Source organism: Aphelocoma coerulescens, chromosome 1, assembly GCF_041296385.1.
Source record: "Aphelocoma coerulescens isolate FSJ_1873_10779 chromosome 1, UR_Acoe_1.0, whole genome shotgun sequence".
NCBI lineage: Eukaryota > Metazoa > Chordata > Aves > Passeriformes > Corvidae > Aphelocoma > Aphelocoma coerulescens.
This window is the reverse complement of record NC_091013.1, coordinates 91,331,335-91,356,512: the sequence shown is the minus strand read 5'-3', so window position 1 is coordinate 91,356,512 and position 25,178 is coordinate 91,331,335. Positions and strand designations below refer to the sequence as shown.

Sequence of the window (25,178 nt, the reverse complement as noted above, 5' to 3'; positions counted from 1 at the left end):
ACAGAACAGACCAAGGCTCAAGAGTTGTAAGAGAGGAGCAGAAATAAAGTGTGCAAAGGTGTGATTTGTATACGGTATGTGGGAAAGGTGTGTGTGGGAGAGAAGAGTGAGAGCAAACACTGTGGGAGGGAACAGCACAGAAGCATGTGTTTGAAGGAAAGAAATCCCCAAACCCCATTCTAATTTGTTTCATAGAAACTTCTCCCTACACTTGTTAGAAGGGAGCTGCCCTCCAGCACACAATGGCAACCAGCCACTTACACTGAATTTGTTGAGCAAGCCACCAAACAACTCCCCCAGGGAGGACAATCATTGTGGATCTAATTAAAGCTCGTCATGCAGCTCTGCTCTGCTGACCAGCCTCTGTGTGAATGAGATGACCTCCATTAATTTTATCTGACAATTATCATTGCATCAGGGCCAAATCTCTACATGGGATTTAACACCTGCCAAGAGATGGACAAAACAGCCAGAGCTCTGAAGGTGCAGGAGGGAAGAGGGACCCGGAAACCCCACTTATGCACTGGATGGGTCTGGCTGTCTCCTGTCCCAATGGGTTGAGGACACTGCCTGATGCCACACTGGTGAGACAGCTGGCTGCAGTAATGGCTGGAAAACTGGGTCCCCTCTACACAAAAGTATCATCAGCCCTCTTCTAGGAATATGGGACCAGCTCACACTGTCATTCGCCTCCACCAGAGCAGTCTTTCAGAGAGTAGGTGGTAATTATTAAATGATAAATCTACTTAGATGTGGAACAAAAATCTAAAGGTATTACCTACACTTTGCTAATAATCACTGGGCAGATGTTTCTATCTCCCTAACAAGCTTGGGAAAGAATTTTGAGACAGATGTCTCCTCTCCATCCATGCTCCAGGGCCTCAAGGAGTATAGCTGTGTTCCTGTACCTATCCCCTGCACAGAGTTGTGTCAGGGCTCAGTGCTGTGCTAACCATGTCCTGGTGACAGCTTGGAGCATCAGGAAAATAGCAAAGGCTGGCCTAGGAAGAGCTGTCCAGCATGACAGACAGATAAAGAGACACTGTACTACAGCCCCTGCATCTCTGCTTGTGCTCCCTGATGTTCAGCAGGTGGGGGAGTTGAATATCACTGCTCTCATTTGCCTGTTGGGAACGGTTCCTGCCCCATGTTATCCCTTGAAACCTGCTCAGGAATTGAGCAGAGATGTGAGCCAAGCCACAGCCCAATCTGGCAACACAGCAACAGATAATTGAAAGGTGCGCCAGTCCCCAGAGAAAGCCCTGGCACTAGTTAATTGATTAACATGGAAAAATGGGAGCAGATTTTTGATCAAATTATCCTTCATAAGATCCCTGAAGGAATGAGGCTTGAGAGAATGTGAGAGGAATCTCATTGACCAATATCATTCATTTGTAGCATTTAAATAATTCCTCTGAAGACATACCCCTTAGGAACATCAAAGAACTGGGAAATTGCGGTGCATCTTCAGGTGATAAACATGGGCCTGGGTGACCTCTGGGAACCTTAGTGCATCTAAGGTTGAATCAGTGTGATTGACTTAAAACTGCTGTAAAGTCACAGGTAAATAACTGGGAACACACGCACAAAAAACCACACACATTGCTCTGTATGGCAGCCAGACCAGAACTGTAAACCTCTAAGAGCACCTGACAGCACGAGATCTCAGCTTGTTATTCTCTTGTTAGAATCAAACTCCCTTTTTAATATAAAAGCTTTTAAAATTATTTTCTTGTAGTCACAATGTGAAGCCCCCGTAACCCTCTCAGGATCATCCTCCACACCAGAATCCACAACTCTCTCCAATCAAAAAGAAAATATGCATTGCCAAAATCCAACATTTTCATTAGCATGATGAGTTAATCAGCTCTTACGTCCCTAATTAAACAAGTGTCTGTTGTACAGCAAACATTCCACCTGCTCTGATTCCTCTCTGTTTGCAAGGTCCTGTTTGTGGAGGGGCTGGACACAAGGGCCATGAGCTGCTCTCCTGGCTCACAGGCTCCATCTCCAAGCCATCCTGCCAGGTGGGCACTCAGGTGATTTGTGTGATATCCTTGGCCTGGGGATTTACAGCACAGCCTTAAATATGAGAAACTGCAGCTGAAGCTTGATTAAATTTGCTTGTTCCTTCTCTGCTCTCATAGCTGATGGAAACAGTTTGATGCTATGGCATATGGGGTCATTACAGGTATCTAGTCTTGGAATCCAGAATCTGTGGAGAAAATGTGGGGGCTTTTCCTTTTCTTTTGAGCAGACACTCAGAGAAATTTGGTATTGGTTGCATCTGGTGAAGCAGCAACTGCTCTCATCAAGACATAAGCATCAAACTGTGGGGTCCCCCCAATCAAGGATGTGAGTGGGTGATTCCTTGAGATCATTTAAGATGCTACAGGAAGATGAGAGCTTTGGGAGTCTCTTGGGAAATAAATGAAGACCGGAATTACATGAATAAGACCTTGAAAAAACATGAAAACCCCAAGGTGGGAAGCAGTGTTCAGTTGCTCAGCTCAGTCAAAGTCACTTGATTACAGCAACAGTTTTCCGACTCTTGATTGTCTACCTGAGAGTGAAATAATGAAATATTCTAGAGTCAACCAATCTGAGATGATCCTTATGCAGCCATACAAATCCAGGTATTTGTGAGGCAGAGAACACTGATTAGTGGGTGCTTTGATACTTCTGAAAGGCATTTTAAGAAGACATGAAAAACCTGTTACTGGAGCTGTTTTCCTGAGAAGATGGCTTCCAAGAAGATAGACTTAAAGCTCATTCCTTGGTGATGGTGATAACCAAGACAGAAGACACCCAAGCTGAGTGTTTGATGTGAAAACAAGAAAGCAATAATCAAAGGAAAGGATCTGTGAGGGAGGCAGAGGGTTGTTTTGTCTCTTTCAGGCTGCCAACTAGGAATTGGTCTCAGCAGGAGAATCGGGGTCGCTACACTTTTTGTGTAAAGACTGACTCTGTTCAATACCACCTTTTCTAGCAGCACCACTGGATTTCTGCTTGTCTCCCTGAATCTCCACATCTGAGGAATCTGGTTCTTCTTCCTTGGGTTACTTTTTTTCCCTGGCACCTCTGCATTACTTATTGCACTAATTGTCTCCTGTGTCAGACAATTTGATTCTAACACTGGCGATCTGCTGCATCACCTCAAGATAACTTTACCAAAAACAATGGGCTAGATTCTTTGTTTAATGAGAGCAAGAGTCCCAGTTAAACCTACAGCTTTAGCTTTTACCTCACTGGTAAACCAACCAACTTACCCCATCTGTGGATCCAGCCATATGATGCTACACCAGACACCAATCCACAATACATCAATGGAAAATAAAGGCCACTTAAGACTGTTAGGTTTTATTACAGAAAAAAAATGTTCCTCTGAGTTGGAATTACAACTAAGATATTCATGTTCTGATCTGATTCCTCCAGCTCAATGTACTATCTCTGAAAGATAGAAAGATATTAATTCTATGTGCAAAGAATGTCTGGCAAACTGCCAGGGTTTTTTGGTTTGATTTTTTTTTCCTTTAATTACTGGAAAGTAAGATGGGGAGCTGGCTCCCTACCTAAGAATTGGAGCTAAAAGCATTTCATGATGAGAAATAACTTAAGCAAACATCTTTCCCCTTATCTCTCACAGTTCCTTTAAGTTTGTTTTGATTTATTTTTTGTTCTTAAAACCAAACCCTGTGTAGTTAATAAGCAGAGTGATAAAAAGAAAGCAATGCTCCATATCCAAACTGATGTATTTCTGCTCTGAGCACAATTTTACCAGCATGTCTCTTAAGGTCTCACTCAACTTCTCTCTCTGTTTTGTTTTTCCGTTGGTGGTTGCACATCAAATAAAAAGGAGAAAAAAGAAAATCAGGTTGAAAGGTGGGATATAAGATGTGAAGATGTAGAGAATAAAAGGTATATGGCACTGTCCCTATGGACAGGCTGAGGGAGAGACAGCAGTGGTCTGGACCTGGCATTGGTTTGACAGTGTAAGAATTTCACAGTCACTGCACTCACCTCCTATCACAGTTGTGTTTAAGGTCTCAATCTGCCATGACTCTGCCCTTGGGGTGAAGAGGCATTTTATGTTGTTATTGATGCTATTGACTAAGCCCTGCACATTTCAACTTTGAGTTCCTCTGTTTTATCAGTGTCTGCATGAGTTATACTTCCCCTAGGAGCAGAAAAAGTGTCCAGGTGTAAAGGGATGAGCTCCTACATGGTGTGAGGAGGTCACCCCAATTTGCTGCTGTATCTGTCTACCATGAAGGTTCCCACAGAGTAGTTATTGGTCTCAGAGCACATGAGCTAGGACCCTCTGCATGAGGACTTAGACTCCTTCTTTGCTTTAGCTTTCAACACCCAAATAAACAAGCAGCCACAGATGTTACGTGCCTAATGCCTGAAGACATGAGCACAAGGTCACATTACACTGTCTTGAGATACTTCTTGTCAGCAGCCTGCAGATAATGAGGGGTAATCTAGTTTAGGCTCATCCTCTGCACTCGTGAGCTAAACTCAGACCAATAATAGTGCTTTTGCCTGGCAATGAGTTTACATCCAAGAAATTGCTGCGGCTCAGCTGATTTGTTGTAATCTGCTCATGCAACAAGCACCAACAATTTCCAAGGCTGCTGTAACAGCTTGCTCCAAGGACAGCAGCTACAGCTGGGCAGCAAGACCATTTAGCTTTAAAGCAAAGGCTCCTCGAAGAGCACCGCTGCCTTTAAGGCTGGAAGCAATAGGCTCTTGACCTCTATTTGGTTCAACAGCTATCGCTGAGAAGAAATAGGATTCTAGCGCAGCACAACAGCTTGGAGATGCTGCATTCCAGAGGGTCCCTTTGCAGCAGGGATGCTTACAAAGCAGGGCGGGGGGTAACATGTGGAAATGTCACCCCTAGTTTAATTCAGACCATAAAAACCAGCAGATTCCTGGTTGCATTTTTGGGAGTGGGCATTCCTGACTCAAGTGAATTAATGAAATATTTGATATTTCACTGTCCTAGGGCATTTAGAGGAGCTGGGTTGCGTGCCTGGTTTTTCGTAATCCATGATATTTTCTTTATCTTTCTTTGCCTTAGATTTCACCAAGGCTTTCCATGTGTTCAGTCTATTAAACCCACCAAAGGGAGACATTTGAAAATGCTGTTGTGCCTTGCAGAGTTCAGTCACAATGGATTTCACAGGCCACGCTGCTCCTACAAAAAAGGAACAGGATTTGGTCATGCGAGACCTTGCTGAAATACATCAGTTTAATTAGGGATTATTTTGCAAGGGTGGAAAATATTTATCCTGCATACAAAGTGGAAATGACCAAAAGTTGCCTCATTAATGTTGATTCACTGTAGCCAGCACAGAGTGAGCAGAGACTGGAGCTCCCTGATGAATGGCACTCCCTTCACGCCAGCATACTCCACATCCATAATGGCTGAACAAGGCTCATTTTATGGGAGCACTGGTGTGGACAGGAGGCAGGACCATGGGCACACAACCTGCACATGGACCAACACCTGTGCAGCCCCAGAGGCTGGAGCTTGGGGCATCCCTGAGGGGATAGAGCTTCCTCCTCACAACCCCCAAGCCCATCCTGGATTCTGCTCCGGGGATGAGGCAAGAATGGCAAATTAAGGGAAGGGAAAAATTTGGGATTAAAATTGGGAATTGTCTGCAGTGGGGTCTTGGCTGCACTTTCATTACCACTGGTCTCAGATACCACTTTTCCCTAGACCAGGAGTTTCTGATCACGCTGTGAGTCTTGGCACCTTTCATCATCAGACACAGGTGACACAGGAGGACACAACCCCACCCCACACATGCTTCTCCCAAATGGACAAATCAGTGTGTCCTGGGTATACACCTGCAATGACAGGGAGAACCAACACCATGGAGTCTGAATCACGGTGAGGACAAGGTTTGCCATCATAAAGTGACTTTAATGCATATGTCAGGACAGCCTGGAAGAGGACAGGTGTGGCAGAGGTGTTTGACCTGTACCAGACAAATTCCTTCATGGAGCTACAGACTCGTGTACAACAGCTGAGATAGCTAAGCCTGTTGCTTCTACTCTCTGTTGGCCCTTTGTGGAGGTCTCATGGACTCACAAACATCAGTAGACCAGATGATTAAACTGTTTTTGTGTACCACACGGGGGTGTGACCTCCAGAGTGAACCAAAGCACTGCCCAACACCTCTGGGGTTTATTGTTGTGCTAAATTGATTTTTGTCTACATTCCTAAATACTTGGAGAAAATCCTTTTGCTGATTTGGCAGATGAGGCTTGGTGAAGTTTTAGTGGGGCTGTGTCTCAATCCTTTAAAACTGGCATAGGTAATCCAAGTCAGTGAGGGGTTGTCTCATTTTATGTTAGAGCCACGATACATTATCTGGCTTATCCCAAGGCAGGGACCTCACATGGGTTGAGAAATTACTTTAGCAGTGGCCATTTCTTTTCTGTGACTAAAAATGGGAGCTGGAGGTGGCTCAATCAAATGGAGAGGAGATGTTTGCATTTAGATGTGTGAAGGAAAATTAAGTTAATCCCACCCGGTGATGGATGTGGCTTGCATATAGCTACACAAGGATGCAGGAAAAGGAGATTCTTGTATTGTATGTATACATCACAGAAAAATATGGAGATTGTGTTAAGAAAGCAGAGGAAGAAGCAGGAAAGAAGAAAGGAGCAAAGACCATGTTCTTGGTGATCCAATGAGACAACAGATCATTATTTGAGCCACTTGCCACTCAAATCATTGCATCTGAAATTGTCTTACTAACAACCAGGGTGTCTTTAAGACTCTTGATCAGTGGTTGCTCCTTTAGTCTATGAAGTAGTGTCACCTTCTGCTGCAGCACAGCATGAGAAATGTCTCTACTGGAAACTGGTTTACTGGGTACCAGTTTTCCTCCCTTCTTTCTCCTGAATTTAATTCAGCAAGAGACATCCCAAATAAAGACCTGCACAAGCCTTGAGGACAACTGAAATAAGCAGTGAACTGTACTCTCCTTTCAGTACCAAAGTTCATCATACTCAGAAAAAGCCAAAATGGAGGGCCATTTTTTCCCAGGGACTGAGTGCAATCTGAAAGACTGGATCTTTCAAAACCCCAAGGGTCAGTAAATGCCAGTCCATTCTGACAAAGAAATCTTTAGTAGTAAAATAAAATCTTCCCTGAGCAAAATTTTCCCTCTCCAAGGAGAGAACCACTAATTTTCAGTCTAGTGGTACTTTTTTTTTTTTTCATTTTGGGTTTTATGTAATGTCAAAGAAGAATAAAAATAAGGAGGGCTTGGTGGCTGCACTTACAGCGAGACATTTCTGATCAGCTCTCTGTCTGATGACCTCTTCAAATGCATATGCCCTTTTGGAAGAAGCTTTTTCACTTACTCCAAGGAATGAATCAGAACAGAAACTCCACTTTAAATCAAGTTCTTTCTAACTTCCTTCCTCTGGAGAGAAGGAAACCAAATTCTCTGTGTAGGCAGTGATTTATATACACAGAGACATCCAAAGCAGCAAACAATAACCCAAGCCTCTCTCATTTTCAGGCTCCACATATCACAGTCGTGTTCAAAGATATCCATAAAAAAAGAACAATTTTCCTTCGGAATGCTTAGAAAAGAGCTCTCTTTCTGACCTGTTGGGAACCACGTGGTGCTGGCAGGCCAGCAAGGCCCTTTTCATCTCAAACATCTACGTTTCCATCTCTTTGCACATGTAATTTTGCACCTCATTGCTCCTAATTGAGTGGTTTTGAAAACCCACCCCATAGAGCTATAATTCTCTGCCATGGCCACAGTGTCAGGGAAAATAAGTTCTCAGACACTTCTGTCTATAAATAATTCTGCTGCCGTGAGGTTATCCAAGGGAGTGTTGAAAACTATCTCATTACTAGCATATTTCTCCCTTTTCTATCAAACTGCTTGTTTCTTCCCCCAGCTTCTTCCCAAAAGCAAAGGTGTAGGATTTCAGGGCTTCCTAAATGCAATTTCCAGCATGTTCTTTCTCCCACGATAGACACCACAGCTGTTGTGGGAGCTGTCATCTCCAGAATGGGACTCAGGAATGAGACTCATATTAACCTAAAATCCCTCACAACAGTTTTCTGGAGTGAAAGGATGTCAGGTCTAAGTCTTGTCACAAAGCCAAACTCCAGCTCTGGTAATTATATCCTGCTAACCTAAAGTCCCTCTTACAGTTTCATCAGGACATGAGTCTTCTTGCTAATACTCTGCTGTGGTTTATCTCAGAGTCAGATACATTTTGGTGGGGAAGGCAATTTCTGTAGATCTGGCCATCAAAACCAGTTGTGATTTTGGAGCAAACACCCTAATGCCAGCTTTTCTCAGGGGAGCATCAACAGCCTGGTTTCTAGCAAGGAAGAGTTGTTAATGAAATAGGAGCTTGGAGCAACAAATAATGCAGGTATTCATAGTAATTACTGAAGAGAACTCAGAGGCTGAAAGTGGGTAGATCTGGATATTAGGAAGAAATTCTTTACTGTCAGGGTGCTGAGGCACTGGCACAGGCTGCCCTGAGAAGTCTGTGGATGCTCCATCCCTGGGAGTGTTCAAGATCAGGTTGGATGGGACTCTGAAGTCTAGTTGGCAGGATGGTGTTGCAACTAGATATGGGGAGTTGAAAGTAGATGATATTTAAGGTCCCTTCTAGACCAAACCACTCTATGAATCTATGATTCTAAGCTTCAAGGTCACAATACTTGCTGTCTGACCCAAGCAACTATGCCCCAGTGCTGCAGGCAAACCTTCACCTCTTGCTGTCACTTCCCCACAAACCATCACCATGAAGCAAATAGTAGTGCAGCACAGATTTAAAGGTTCTACATTGCTTTTGTGCCAAGTCATCAAGTACGTGCACACTCTGGTTTCTACCACCTTTATGTTTAGTCCATAATTAAACAAGCAAGGGACATAAATAGCTGACAGCTTAAAAGCACCATCTTACACTCTTTTCCTTGCTTTGTAAACACAGACCTTACTTCTCACATAAACTACGGAGCACAGCTATAACTCACTCTCCCCAGCACTGCTGTTTTTTGCCTGAGTCCGGGGTATACTGTAATCAGCTGAAATGCTTTTATTTTTTTGCCTTGAAACTTGTCTTTTTAACAGGAAGGGGCTTCGTCCATCCTGAGGATTTTTGGGTACATCTCTGAGCTGGAACAGAGTCTCATCAAAGCACTATGCTCAAGTCAAGGCAGTACTTGATTTTTATTCCAACATGATGTGAGCCACAGTTCTTTATGAGTAAGTTACAAGAAAGAACTAGTTGACCTTCTCCAGAACAGATCAGCTCTGATGAAAGAAGTTAGTATATTTGTCTTAGCCTGGAAAGCCCCTCTGCCAAGGAAAAATTCTGCTGATAAAAAAGGTCCTGGAGGATGGATGGGTGGAGCTGAAAGATGTCAAAGTGAACATCTAACTTTGAAACTTCATCTTGAGCATTTGGCTCTACAGAAGCTTCAAGGTGCAGTGCCTGGAGTGGGAAAGCCCTGACCAGCTAGGTGCTTGTGCCAAGGTGTCCCTGCCCTGTGATATGGGGCAGAGAAGCTAAATTTGGGGGTCTTAGAGCACCATCTGCTGGCACATTCCCCGAGAAGGAGCTGGGGCGGGATCAGAGATTTCACCATGGCCGGGTCTGGGAGCAGAAAAAGGCTGCTGAAAAAAAACCCAAGGTCTCCTTTGAGCCTCCATGGGGAGATGGAACAAGAGAAAACAGACAAAACCCACTCTTTTTTTCTGCAATCAGAACAAGCACTGAGATGGGGTTGATGTCATCTACCCAGCAGAGAGAGCAAGGGACAGAGAAGGAGACGATGGCTCCAGCCACACCACAGAGACAGCAAACCAGGATTGCTTGCATAAGCCCCCTATTCCAGCAAGGATTTTGGATTGTTTTAATACATCATCTTTGTTGTTGACTTGCTGGACATCATTGGGAGGAGGGTAGGCTGCTTCCACCCCACCTTGGGAACCAACAGGCTGTTGGTAGGCAAATATTCTAGGTCTGGGGTAGAAATCCTTGCTAGAAGGGGAATAAATTGAACCTCTGACTTTCCAAAGTGTTTCTGATCTCCAGGTCAGTGGATAAAAGGTGGAAAGACAGCAACCACCTCCCTGCCTATTCCACTTTGACAGAGGACCCAAGCACTGTGTACCATGTGAGGCAGTCCTCAGCATGGCATATGCATCCCGGAGATCAGAGGGGTTTTCCCTGTGCCAGGTGCTGCCTTCTGCCTGGTTTGGGATTCTCCATTTTGTACCAGCTGCTTGTCCTCCCACTGCACAGGGATCTGGGTTTCCCCACTTGGGCAAGGGAACCTAACATCTGACCCCTTTTGTGTGTCCCTTAGCATCTGTATTGGCTTTCTCCTCCCAAGATTTTACTGTTTCAGGATTTAGATATCTAAATTAGGTGTCAGTACTTGCTGTGTTGGCCTTTAGGTGCTTCAAAGCAGTTCATTCTCCATAGGGCATTCTCAGTCATTACCTCAACCATATTTTCTCTGCTTTGTTACCTTTCCATGCATCTTTCGCTTGTATCCTATTTTTAAAATCACAGTCCCACAGGCTATAGTGGCTTTCAACTGCAACTTGGCTCTTCAGTCCTGAAATAGTGTACTTTGGGGCAGATCAGATAGGAGAAATCTGTACAGGGGATTCTTGGCTGCTGGATCCCATCTTGTTCCCAATTGTGGACCTCACCTGTTCCACCACACCTCCAGGACAGAGGTCCAGCACCATCTTCCTGGTGAGCTGTACGGTCAAAATTTGACTCTCTGTAAAATCACAGAATCATGGAATATCCTGAGTTGAAAAGAAACCACAAGGATCATCAAGTCTGACTCTTGGCCCTATACAGGACAACTCCAAGATCACAGCATGGGCCTGAGAGCATTATCCAAGCACTTCTCAAACTCTGCCAGGCTTGGTGCTGTGACCACTTCCCTGGGGAGCCTGATCCAGTGCCCAGCCACCCTCTGGATAAAGAACATTTTCCCAATATCCAGCCTAAACCTCTTCTGACACAGCTTCATGCCCTCCCTCTGGTCCCATCTTTGGTCACCAGAGAGAAGAGGTCTGGGGAATTAGAAAGGATATCTTTGTCCATAGGGACCAGCATTCTCTTTTCACAAGCCACACATCCTGTAACATCCTGCATAAATCCTTTCCTTGCACCTATAATTTAGATGGGGATACAATGCTGGAGCATTTCTTGTATTCATGCAGAAAATAGGCAGTGTTTTGCTGGAAGGAGATAAACTATCTGCATATAATAGCAGAGGAGAAGTGACTGGGATGACAGTCAGAGATATGTAAGTGGCATATTGATTTTTACGTGCTGCAGATAGCAAAAGGCAGTTGTCTCTTGATACGCTTGGATTAACAAAGCACAGCTTTTGGCACTGGAAGTGTTGCTGCCACAAAGCAGAAGATGGGACCATAGTCTCTCGGCCTTAGACACAAAGCAGGCTGAACAAGTGAAATGCCTGCAGTCCCATGGAAAGCTGACTGTGAGGCATTCATCAAATATGAGTCACCAAATCACCCTCAACTGAGCCTTTCACTGTTTTCAGTTATCTCTGTGCTACCATGAATCTAATACTGTGGGAAGGTGAGGAAGCGGTGCTGGAATTGGGGTGAGTCCTAGCTCTTGGGATTGTTCAATACAGGGGATTCTTAGTCTGAAGTTTTAAGCACATTTCTAACTGCCTTAACTTGGAAAAAAAAATAAAAAATAAAATCAAGAACCTGATATATGTCTTACAGGGAAAAGAAAAAGGAAGAAAAGTCCCAAATACTTTATTGGCCCTAAACCAGAAAGGGATAATGGACAGCAAGAGGAATGCAAGGTGGAAACCACAGCCTCACCAGAGAATCACAAAAAATGGCCGAGGTTGGAAGGGATGTTTGGAGTCCAACCTTGCTGCTGAAGCAGCAAGAAAAGAAAGCTCTAGAAGTGCAGAAGACATCACAGGATGTGGAAGATGCCCTGAGATACAGAAGATGCCAGGATTCAAAACCTGATGTCTAACATGAACCAGCCCTACTCTAACCTATGCATGCTGCAGGATCCTCCTGAAATATGGATAAGACACTTGGACTTCCAGCATTGAAACAAAAGCCCCATACAATAGGAACCTATTTTCCCAGGTACCAAGCAATAGGACATGAGTAAATGGCCTCAAGTTGTGCCAGGAAAGGTTTAGATTGGATGCCAGGGGAGGTTTAGATTGGATACCAGGAAAAATTTCTTCAGTGAAAGGGTTGTGACGCATTAGAACAGGCTGCCCTGGGATGTGGTGGGGTCAGCACCCCTGGAAGGATTTAAAAGAGTTGCAGATGTGGCACTTGGACACATTATTTAGTGCTGGGTTAACAGTTGGACTTGATGATCTTAGAAGTCTTTTCCAACCTTAATGATTCAAGGGAAATAAAGATCCCCTGTGGCAGTTCCTTGTTAGCAACAGCACAGTGCAGCAAAAGGAGGAAATTGCAGGGTATTGCTCTTAGTTTTAGACACCCACGTGGCACAGAACAGAAGCTTGTCCTAACTACGTTTTCAAGAACTTTTACATAGGAACTAGTGCCCCTACTAAGAAGCATAATGACACAGGTGAGAAAATGGAATTGGCAGTGCTGGATTAGCAGTTGGAATTGATGATCTCAAAGGTCTTTTACAACCTAAATGTTTCTATGATTCTGTGATTTGAGTTCTCTTTTCAGACAGCTCAGAAACTGCTTCAGCCTTGGAGCCAGACCTGTTGAGCACCACTCAGCACTGCTAAATGAATGCAATCATAATACAGGTATGAAATAGAGGGTTGCCAGGTTGGTGGTTGAGGCACAATAGTACCTGCTTGGTTTGGGCACTGCTGTCCCACCTTGGAAAAAGAAGTAGGTCTGTTCATGTGGGGCTATGAGCAACCTGGTCTAATGAAAGGTGTTCCTGTCCATGGCTGTGGGGTTGGAATTAGATGATCTTTAAGGTCACTTCCAATTCAAACCATTCAGCCATTCTATGATTTAGGAGCACTTTATCTTTTTGAAGGGGCCATTACAAACTGCAAGATAATCTATTTTCTTATCTTCCCAGAACCCCTAGAGAATAAATCTTGCATCCTAAATTGCTGAAACAGAAGGTTTCCTGCCTGCTGGCAGCAATCCCCTTCCTCCCTCCCTCTCTCTCATGACCAGTCTCTCTGGGATAATAAGTAAGTCCCACTAAGAAAATCCACAGACTCTGCTTCCTTGAGTCCTGCTCAGTCATGTAGACTCCAACCACCTCCTCCTGCTCAGTTGAGGGCAAACTATACTGTCCACGAGCTGAGGCAAAAGTTAAAACCAGGTTTTATACCATGGTTTCGCCTTTCCCTTGCCTCCCTGTACCCAAGGTTCCTCTCTGCACTTTCAAATTAAGAGGTATGTCAGGCTTGTGGAACCAAGCCCAAACTTTCCTGAGAAAACACACCAGAGTCAAAGCCATGTTTTGAAAATAAATAGCAAAGCTGGCAAGCAAGGGTGATGGAAGACGGAACTGGCATTGTTAGAAGCTGGTAGGAGTAAACTAAGAGGGGCTCTGCATGGCAGTTTCACACAGGACTCAGCCTCCTGCCAGCAATAGCTGGGGAATATTGCTCAACAACCAAAAGAATGAGCACTGAGTCTTGGGAAGGGAAGAAATTAGAAGTGTCTGTCTAGGCCACTCCAATAACATGAGGAATAATAATAGAGTGGGAGAAATAAGTGTGGAGTGAGGGTTAAAAAAAAATACAAGGAGAAACTGGGCAACAGAAAAGCACATCAGAGTTATAAAAAGAGACAGAGAAGGGAATTTTATTCATGAGCTTTCCAAACACATTTGCCATTATCGCAGGCATGAGAATATTATTCTGCTGTTGTCAGGGGGCATGTGATGGGGCTCCAGCCGTCAGAAAATCACTGCCAGCTGTCAGAGGGCCAAGCCATTAAGGGCCATGGGCCAATACCAATCACACTGTCAAGAAATACACTTGCATGTCAAGGGATTAGCAGTCTGGCCTCCAAAGCCTTCAGAGAGCGTTGGCTTCAAAACTGGCGACGGTCATGTGAATAGCGCAGTCCCTGACAATGGAAGCAGAGGGTAGAAATGCTCCTTTTAAGTACAGGAGTAAGGAGTACAAGGAGGAAGGTGTTCAGCTGTTTCTGGTTGGCTATGGTACATAAGGAGCTCTGAGTAGTAGAGAGCATCTTTGATTTGACAGCATTTAAAAAAACCAATTAAATCCATCCAGAAGTACTGCATAGCCTTTGATCAAATGGGCTGATGCACAACAGTGACCTCTGAGTGCATTGCAGCTTTCCTAGGGAAGACTGGCATGAGAGAGCAGCAAATCTGTGCTGGAGTCCCACTAAATTTTATTCCTCTTTCATTCAAGCATCAGCAGTACTCTAACCTATGACAGTTGCACCTCTTCATGAATAGGGCATATGGTTTGGGTAGCAAAACTGATGCAGACAATTCAGTCCCCAGCCTTGTTCAGCAATGGTCCCAGAAAAAAGCCAGTCCTAGGACTAGCAGGGCTTATTCTGTGGGTGCTTTTCTTATTTTACAGGTGATGAGCCTAGACTTGGCTTTTGAAGTCTAGCCTACAGAGAAGTCACTGTATCCATTTCCCTGAGACAGTCACACTCGAGGTTCTACCAGAAAGCTACAAAGCTATATTAATACAGATCACAGAAATCACACAGTGTTCATGGAGGGTGTTCTACGGTTTGGGTTAAGCCTATCGGATCAAGTTTAAACCATACATAAGCACTGCCTAACTTTTAGGCCACACCTACTGTGGAATTTGAACTCAACCACTGAGTGATTCAGACTGTCCACAGCTGCCATGCTCAGCAGTCAGTGCAAGGAGAATTTGCCCGAGACAGGAATTCAGTATTATATTATATTGACTTACCATTGCAGTCATAATGCTTTAACAAAGGCAGAAGTCAGTATATGATTTGTGCCCATGATGTAACTCCATATGTTATAATCAGGTGATTCACATCACAATTAAATAATTATGTCACACTTCTGGATGAAACTTTTCAGAAAGTGTGTCATGATGGACCCACTCTCACCTGAAGTTTTGATGTGACACACTTAGGAATTTTGGGGTGTCATAGAATCAAAAAATCATTTAGCTTGGAAAAGACCTCCAAGATCATCGAGTCCAACCTTTGACCAAACATCACCATATCAACTAAACCATAGCACTGTGCCACATCCTGTGGTTTCTTGAACACTTCCAACCACATTCCCTGGGCAGCCCATTCCAATGCTTGACAACCATTTCAGTGAAGAAATTCTTCCTGACGTCCAAAATGAATCTCCCCCGGCAGAGCTTAAGGCTATGCCATCTCATCCTGTCACTTGTTGCCTGGGAGAAGGAGCTGACCCCACCTGGCTACAACCTCTTTCAGGTAGTTGTAGAGAGCATAAGGTGTTCCCTGAACCTCCATTTCTCCAGACTGAACACCCCCAGATCCCTCAGCCACTCCTCATATGACTCACTCTCTAGACCAAAGGTTCATTGCCCTTCCCTGGACACATCCCAGCATCTCAATGTCTTTCTTGTCCTGAGGGTTTCAGGACTGAACACAGGATTCGAGGTGCACACAAGTTCATGGGGGCAATCACTGCGCCGGCGCTGCCGTGCTATTTCTGATACAGTCCAAGATGCCATTGGTCTTCTTGGCCACCTGGGCACATGCTGGCTCATGTTCGGCCAGCTGGTTGTCAAAAAGTGCCTGCAGGTCCTTTTCCACTGGGCAGTTTTCCAGCCACTCTGCTCCCAGCCTGTAGCGCTGTCTGGGGTTGTTGTGATCCAAAGGCAAGACCCAGCACTTGGCCTTGACCCATGGATCCAGCCTGTCCTGATCCCTCTGCACAGCCGTCCTGCCCTCCAGCAGATCAACACTCCCACCCAACTTGGTGTCATCTGTGAACTCACTGAGGGTGCCCTCGATCCCCTCATCCAGTATGTCGATAAAGATATCAAACAGGACTCACCCCAACCCTTCCTCCTGGGTTACTGGGGATCTCTTCTGCTCCCTGTCCCTATGTACCAGGCCAGAGGGCCAAAGATAACTTGGCCTTACTGTTAAAGACCGAGGCAAAGAAGGTATTAGGGACCTCAGCCTTACCCTCATTCTTGGTGGCAATGTCCCTCCCTGCATCCAATAAAGAATGGACATTTTCCTTGGCCCTTCTTTTGTTGTCAATGTATTTATAAAAACACTTTTTATTATCTTTCAAAGCAGTGGCCAGATTGAATTCTAGCTGAGCTTTTGCTTTTCTAGTTTTTTTTCTGCATGATGTGATGGCATTCTTGTACTCTTCCTGAGTTGCCTGCCCCTTCTTCCAAAGGTCATACACTCTATTTTTTTCCCAGAGTTCCAGTGAAAGCTTCCTGTTCAGTCAGGCTGGTCTTCCTCCCCAGTTTAGATTGGATATCAGGAAAAATTCCTTTACCAAAAGGATTGTCAAGCTTTGGAACAGGCTACCCAGGGAAGTGATGGAGTCACCATCCCTGGAAGGATTTAAAAGACGTATAGGTGTGTCACTTAGGGACATGGTTTACTGGTGGGCTTGGCAGTGCTGGGTGTCATGAAAATGCACCACCACACTGGGTTAGTGGTTGGGCCTGATGATCTTAACAGGTCTTTTCCTACCTAAACCATTCTGTGATTCTATGACTCACTTCTGTGACATAAGCTCCACTTCTTGGCAGTTGATGCCACAATAAAGTGGTCCCTGGTAGAAAAGCTCTAGAAAATGTCTTTCTTTCCCTGTCTAGTAATGAGCTGTCCTACTGAGGCAGCTCATCAACAATTTACTGTGGAAATGGAGGGACACAAGTCACCCCAAAAGAAAGTGGGAAGTGGAAACGTATTATTGTATTTCTTTGTGTTTCCTTTTATTCCCCTTTTAGTTCATAGGTCTGAAATATCCAAGCTATGCTAATAAATTTGAATTGTCTGAGCAGCCTCTTTTATTAATGACTTGTTAAAGAAAAGACTTTGGCTGAGGTGTAAGTTGATTAGCTCACTGGTAATTAACTGATATCCAGAAAAGTAACAAAGGATTTTGTCAAGTAAATAATGACTTGATTTTTCCTTTCCTCCTCCTTCCTGCAGTAAATGAGAGAAATATAACATTACATGAGCAGAATGTGCTTCATTTCCAGGCTAAATAGAAAAATTTGCATATGCTTGGGGTAAATATGCCATTTTCCCAGAGATCAAGGAAAAAAATAGCAGCTGCCTTCCCCACTGTTGGTGCAGTGCAACTGAAGATGTTTGAACTGATTTTTTTTTTTTTTTAACATTTGACATTTTAATATATGTGCATCTGTTTACCACTGAGACTCTTTGCTTGTTCCTAGTGGTTTTCTCCTTTTGTTCCAGAGATTTTTCAAGAGCAGCAATATAAGGAAATTGCTTTTGCTGTCCATGAGACCAAGTGACAAGCAGTGCACAGTTGGATGGACAGGGTTTAGAGAGTATGATAAATCACCTTCTGTATTCAGACACTAATTGATTCATTACACAAAATACAGTTGATTAATGGTTTTTGGATGCTTTCTTCCCCAAACTGAAAGTTATAAGATAAGGGGAAACACTGGCAATAGCTAATTATTCCAAATCCATTCCTACTGCAGTTTTAGGATAAAAAGTTTCAGCGTTTCTCCCTCACAGAGCAGATTAGCCTGTCTTCAAGCCAGTTTCTTGTTTCTTGACAATATTTATCCTTCAAAATTTGCCTTAAGTAACCCTTATATCATTGGGACTTCCATTCCTGCAGTAGGTGGTCACTGAGCCGTCCTTGACCAATCCTCAACTGATCACAGAAGAGCTGGGCAGGGATGTTTTACAGGGACATGCAGTGATAGGACAAAGGGAGAGGGTTTTAAACCGGAAGAGGGTAGGCTTAAATGGATATTAAGAAGAAATTCTTTAATGTGAGGGTGGTGAGGCACTGGAACAGGTTCCCCAGAGAAGCTGTGGATGCCCCATCCCTGGAAGTGTTAAGGCCAGGCTGGATGGGGCTTTGAGCAACCTGGTCTAGTGGAAAGTGACCCTGTCTCCCATGGCAGGGGTGTTGGAACGAAATGATCTTTAAGGCCCTTCCAGCTGTAACCATTCTATTCAGAAGTGGAATCACCATCTTTGGAAGTGTACAAAAAACCTGTGGACGTGGCACTGGGGGACATTGTTTAGTGGTGAAGATGGTGGTGGTAGATTAACTGTTGGACTCAGTGATCTTAGAGGCTTTTTCCAACCTTAATGATTGCACAATTCTATGATTCTAAGTGAGACTGCTTTCCATAAATGCCTCAATTCCAGCCATCAGAGATCAAAGCAGGTCCAAGAGCCAATTAGGTGTGCACCTTCTACAGATGCTGTGAGTACAGAGAGCCTAACAGGAGCTTCACTGACCTCAGACTAAAGTGGAGTTCTTATTAAGAAGAGAGTAAGTACTTGGGATTCATCATCTCACCCAACCTCACCCAGCCAAAAAAGCCAGACATCTAAACTTCATTCAGTTCATAAAATCATAGACATTTAGTGGTCTTGGAGACAAAGCACCTGAGCACCATATGGGATACAACTCTGGATATAGGGAAGTTCCAGTGATCCCAGGACATCCTGCCTGGCCTTCAGCTGTTGCTCTGAAAGAATCTTCAATGACACAAGATGCCAGCATTTAAGAAAGTCAACTGAGCCTGTAAAGCAGGATTCAAACTGAAATTAACACACTTAAAAATTGTTACAAACTTTGTGTGAGTCTCTTCATATTGAGCTCTGTGTATGTAAATTAGCAGGCAGGAAAAGACAGCTTGCTATGCTTTTCCTAAAGAGAAAGCTGTTTACAAGTGTAAACAATGAACTGTTATGGCATTTGCTTTTGCTATTTTAAAGCACTAGAAGAATTCCAAAGCACAAAGGCAAACCGATTCCCAGACTCCTTTGAAAGTCAATGAGATTGAGGCACATGCCTTTCGTGCTTTTGAAAAGTCTCCTTCCCTTGACAGATTTTCATTTGATGTTTCAGCTTAAACCAGTGTACATTTACCATAGACATTTTGCAGCTGGTAAGGGCTCTGATCCACATACAAGGGTGAATTAAGCTCTGATAACTGGAGAATAGCTCTCCTTCCATTCTCCCTGTGTCAACTGCTTCTCCCTTGGGGATGGATGAACAGCAGGTTTATCTCCCCCTTTACCAATTTCAACCCTGAAAATTAGTTCGAAGTGACATGAATTTTACTTCATACTAGTAGAATGGGTTGAAAGCTGCAGGTGCTTGGAGAGACCTACGCAGGCTGTGCACTTGCAGAGCAATAACCACCAGGTGCAGAAAAGCTTCAGCTTAATCCACTGCTACATGAAAGCAAACATCCTGATATTGGTAAAATGGGGCCTGCTGTGGATGGTATCACCTGCCTCAGCTTTTGATTTTAAAGGGTTTGGGATACATCTTGATAGACCTAAGCAGACAGGCTTTAGCTGGAAAAAGGGTGGAGAGAAAAAACACTTCCCTAAAATCTGCTTTGAGGATTGGGTGTAGGACTGAATCATCCTTTGCATGAGGGAATGTTCTGTCCCTGGCAAGTCGCACCTCCTTCCCTAAATATCTGCACTCTGGAGCCCCTGTTTTCACCAGTCCTTTATAACACCATTCAGGTGGTTGTATTCATATCTGAGCCCATCAGTGCTGGGTGCTCACAGCATCCACAGAGCTGCAATCCATGATGCTGTCATTCACCACCGCAATCTGTTGCCAAAATGCAACAATAGCCTTGAGAATACGACTAAGAACAGCCATATTACACTGGGAAAATGATGAATATTTATATGGCTCTAGGACATGAGTCCCCTTGATGATAATTTACAAATGTCTGTCTCCATTAACTCCAGCACAGGCATTTCTGCTTTACCCAGCAATGAGCAGGCAATCAGATCTGCTGAAGTCCATTAAAGTTTCTTGGATCAGATCCTTCTTCATGTCAGGAAACAACTTCTCTTTTTCACTCATTCAGGTGCCAATAACTTACTGTGATATTACTCCAGGGGTAATTATCATTATCTCAGCACCAGTGCTCATAAAGAGCCCTCAAACTTCAGGGCACATTACAAAGAGTCTGATTCAACCTCTTATAATCCTACTTTTAGCATCTTACTCATGCTATCTGCATATAAATCAATGAGATAAATTACATGTTACACAGAATTGGGCTTGCAGAACCTAGAGGTGTTGATAGCCTTTTTCTGTAACTAGTATAGACTAGGCAATTCAGAAAGCTGCCAATAATGAAATTTGGAGCTGCAGTATTTAGAAACTGGCATTATCATGGAAAGTAAGGCTTTAGAGCTGAGAGTCATGACTCAGGATTCCACACCTAAGATGGTGTAAATGCTATGACCCGATAAAAAGAAAGGCCTTAGAAGAGGGGCAAGTTCATAAAATGCTCAGAGGGCAGGATCACCTCTGCTATGGACACAGGCTGAGAGAGTTGGGATTTTTCAGCCTGGAGAAGGCTCCAGGGAGCCTTCATTGCTCCTTCCAGTACCTAAAGGGGTTCCAAGAGAGCTGGAGAGGCCCTTTTGACAAGGGCATGGGGTGGTAGGACAAGGGGAAATGATTTTGAAATGGAAGAAGGCAGATTTAGATTAGATACTAGGAACAGTATTATTATAGTAATATATTACTATAATAATTACAATTATTATGATATAATCATTACTATTATTATATAGTACTATTATTACTATATGATTAAAATTATTATAATAATATATTATTATATTAAAATATAGATTATTTTATATGAGGATGGTGAGGCACTGGAACAGGTTGTCCAGTTAAGCTGAGGATGTCCCACCTCTGGAATTGTTTGAGGCTTTGAGCAACTTGGTCTAGTAGAAGGTGTCCCTGCCTATGGCAAGGGGGAGGTGGAACTAGAAAATCTTTAAGATCCCTTCCAACCCAAGCCATTCTGGGATAATTACCTGTAAAATTTGAACAGGCAATTCGTAGAACAAAATTCAGCTTATTTTTGTGACTGATATTTTTATTTTAACATTATGAGAACCAAGCAGTGAAAACATCTTCAAGATTTTATATCAGCTTTATCTTCCCCTTTGCACACATACACTGATGAGATGGAGTAAGTACAGTCTTCCCCAACATATGTCTCCATAACGAGTTCTAAACAATCTGCTTATTAGGTCTCATTTTACACAGAAATAAAACAACCAGCAGCACCAGCCATGATAAAGTGTTTGCACAGAGCACAGAGAGATAAAAATGTTCCTCTGGTGTCATTCCCTGAATTTACCTGATCACAAAGAGCTCAACATGTGCCATTTTTGAACAGCAGTTCTTTCCCATTCCCAAGCAAAATACTAGTGGATCCACACACTAAAGTGACAGGACATATCCCTCTAGTGGTGTAAACTGACATGATGCAATTACCCACTGATCAGTTAAGCCATGAGGTTTCAGGGCAACATTAAACTGTATGGAAAGAGGATCCTTTGCCACAGGCAACCTGAGGCCACAGGAAACTACTCCATGGGCATGGCAAAAGCATTTTTAGTAATACTGAAAATAAGCATTTCAGGGGCTCTATGTTTGGTTTTCATTATTTCAGAAACAAGACATTCCCTCCATAAGTTGTGCAGATCAGACAAAGAATCCAACACCTGGGCAGAGGTAGGTTTGATCCTTTAATCAGATAGACCACATTTAGATGGAAAGAACTTCAGGCTGTCACCTTATATCCTGTGCAGGGATGGACAGAACAAGGCATAGCTCAAGGTTACAGAGGAAAAGTACTGATTTTAATATGTATTCTTGTAACAGGTGAAGCAGTCAAGGTTGGTTTTGTGGAAGACAAGTTTATGTCTACAAAACATTTTCAGGGGAAAAAAAGTATGAATTATAATAGTTTGGGGCTGCCTCTTCAATACTATCCTTCAGAGTGCAGTGAATGAAAGGTTTGTCAGAGTTCAACAGCAGAGAACCAAGCCACAGAGTAAGTCAGAAGTAAATGCATATTGTCAGGAGAATATGCCAAATGTGCCAAATAAATAAAAATTCCCTAGTGATTGAAATTAAGGCCTAGCTATACATTTTTGTTGCATTTCTGTGGAAATCAGAACAGATGACAATCTACATTATTGGGATCAACCACATACAATCTTTCATTAATTTATCGTGCCCAGTTTTAAAGCCAGTTTCATGTCTGACTTCTTTTTCTAGTGTGGTGGCAAATCTTCTCATGGCCAGCATGAACATGATGAGAAAAGAAACAAGCATCAATATTTTTAATTATTTCTTTAAAGCCAACTGTAATTCAATATTACAAAAATTGTCTACATTTTTCCACATTGCCATTTTTGCTCCTGGTGAGCAAATATTTAATATTTAACTATTAGTTAATATTTAAAATATTTCATAGTTCTCTCTTTAGTTTCTGAACAACCACAGTTTCAAATTTTAATTATTTTTCTATCAAGAACTTCTAATCTTAAAATGGTTCCTCATGAGAACAAAAGTTAGATCAGAGCCCTACTTCCTTATTATATAAACTGAACCTTTGAAAGTCTGAAAAGCTAAAGTGCATCAAGCAGGCCAGAATCCTCCTCATTGTTCACAGCCAGTTTTGTGCATCTTGATCAGTCTGGTACTCTTCCACCTCAATCTTGAAAGTCTAAATCTGTGGACGTAATCTAGGTCTGAAAAATATAGGAAGACAGGTCTGCATATAAAAATCCACAGGGGTTTTAAAGATTTTTTAACAATTATAGTGCATTGTCACTGCTATCACTAAATAAATTTTATTTTAGTGCTTTATAGCAGGATGAAAAATAGTGATATATGTTAAATACAGCTCTGGTATATATATTCCAGCATCTTCCTGATGCTGGAAGCAATTATATACAAACTGAACTTCAGAAGACAAGATAGTCTTCAAGATAGATGTATACATTCTGAAACAGCACTGTTTACAGTAGAAAGGCCTGTGTTTAGATTGGCATGTCTTAGCTTACAGAAGGAAAGGTGAGAAGAAATAAAATGTGGAAAAAGAAGTCTGTGTGTTTATGTGTAGGTATAATAAATTCTGCTGGCCAGCAGGGTGTAAGCACTGTGTAAAGCCCCCAGGGTCTGCCCGAAGCTTTTCCTAAAGTCTTGGGATCACCTTCTGAAACATAAAACACATACAGTATTATTAGGCCTTTACTGGTGCACTTTATTCTTTTCCCTTGTGTCTCAAGCCTTTCCAATTTTAGATTGTACTTGCCTCTGGATACCAACTCTGCTTGAGAAGCACTTTGCATATTATGGGTGTAAGTATAGTACACGTAGTAAGCACTGAGGAAACTAAATAAGGCATCAGAGGAGAGGAAAACCCCCGTTTAGTAGGCAGTGCTATAAAAAAACTCCTTCCTTCTCCCAGCCCACGACTATGAGGATTACTTGCCTCTTCATTGCCTTCAGGAAGAAATTCTTCAGTGTGAGGACGGTGATGCACTGGCACAGGTTGCCCAGAGGAGCTGTGGATGCCCCATCCCTGGAAGTGTTCAAGGTCAAGTTGGATGGCACTTTGAACAACGTGGTCTAATGGAAGGTGTCCCTCTCTGTGGCAGGAGGCTGGAACTAGAGGGTCCTTAAGGTCCCTTCCAACCCAAACTATTCTACGATGTTGTGAAGCTGTGTTTTAACAACAGGAAGGCAGCACACTGCCTCACTCACCTTACAAACCCTCCATAAGTCTATAAGGAAAATAGGAGTGGAAAGCTGGAGGAGGAAACCTCCTCATTGCCCCCAGACCGGCTTGAAAAGTGGCTGAGGAGAGCGCCGTGATGTCGCACTCCCGCCTCATCCCCACAGGGGCATCGCGCAGGTTCTCTGAGAGCCAAGCGTGTCCCGCGCCGGTGTTTCCCCACAGACTTTCCCCACATCCACGTTTCTCCCCGCGATGCGTTTCTCCACGCCCTTTCCCCCGTCCGGCAGGCAGCAGGCCGCAGCCCGTCCCCATGGCGACCGCGGCTCCTCCCCCAGCGGGCGGGCCCAGCGCCGGCCCCGCCCGCTCTCCCGCCCCGGCCGCCGCTGCGCTCCGGGCCCGGCGCCCTTCTCCCTCCTTTCCCCCGTGCCCTGGCTCCGCTCTAGCCTGGAGCGGGCGCTGCGATGGCTCCAGCCGCTGACCGGGAGGGTTACTGGGGCCCGCCGACCTCCACCCTGGAGTGGTGCGAGGAGAACTACGCCGTCTCCTACTACATCGCCGAGTTCTGTGAGTGGCCGCTCCGGCCGCGGCTCCTGCCCCGGCCCCGGGTCCCATCGCCGCTTCCTTCTCCTTCTCCGCAGCCCTTCGCTCTCTCTCCCCGCGGCGGGGGAATCCCCCCTCCTCCCTGGCCACTTTCTTGCGGGGTGACGGTGCCGCTGCCCCTCAGCCAACCCTGGTGGGTGGAAATGGGTGTTTCCTACCGCCTTCCCCCGCAAATCCATGTCGTAAGGACGGGGTGGTGTAGCCACTCTCTCCCCAGCGTGTTGTTTGAGCCCCCATCCCAAGCGTGTCCCTTGGGCCTGTGTCCATAGGGATGGCCGGCCTGGAGCGGGGGTGTCGGGGGCCAGCGGGGGTGGCCGAGATGAGGTGGGTCCCGGGGTTATCACGGGAGCTGGGGTGGTTGTGTGGCACCGCAGGCACGGGTGAAGAGAGGGGTTTTCTCTGGAGTCGTGCTTGGGGTGCCACGCCGTGAAGCCGCACGGGTCTGCTGCTCTGCTCCCCTTGAGGTGGGACCGTCTGCCCAGCCTGGACAGCCATACCAAGTGAAACTGCTCAGGGAGAGAAAAGGTGTCTTCCTATGCAAGACACGTCTTTATCCAGGGAGGACACCTTCCCCCAAGTGGTCTTTAGTGCCATCATCAATCAGGTTGCTCTGCAGCAGGTGGTGGGAGTTAAGAGAGGCTTGAAGGGTCGCTCTGTTGCACTTGGTTGTCTTTTAGGATAGCTCAGAGCAGGCCGTTGGTTTGACCTCGAAACTCTGTTGCTCAGAAACAGTTGGGATTTAGCATGTTTTAGGGAAAGAAAGAAGGGGCTTCAGCTACAGAGTCATCCA

At 44.3% G+C, this 25,178-nt stretch overlaps 1 protein-coding gene and 1 long non-coding RNA gene across 3 annotated transcripts in view; one reads left to right on the top strand and one right to left on the bottom strand.

Moving 5' to 3' along the window:
• Positions 1 to 22,368: 22,368 nt before the first annotated feature.
• On the bottom strand, positions 22,369 to 23,714 carry LOC138119345 (uncharacterized). The gene is made up of 2 exons (XR_011155475.1): positions 23,543 to 23,714; positions 22,369 to 22,796 (listed from the first exon to the last, which is right to left on the bottom strand). It is a non-coding gene; the product is annotated as an uncharacterized lncRNA (long non-coding RNA).
• A 448-nt stretch (positions 23,715 to 24,162) lies between these two features.
• ACER3 (alkaline ceramidase 3) overlaps positions 24,163 to 25,178 on the top strand; it is a 56,747-nt gene continuing 55,731 nt past the window's right edge. For both annotated transcript variants that reach the window (XR_011151348.1, XM_069016951.1), the window contains exon 1: positions 24,163 to 24,352. Coding sequence is in view for 1 of the 2 variants with exons in the window: in XM_069016951.1 (XP_068873052.1) it covers positions 24,250 to 24,352 (103 nt within the window). In the remaining variant the exon portion in view is untranslated. The remainder of the gene's footprint in view (positions 24,353 to 25,178) is intronic.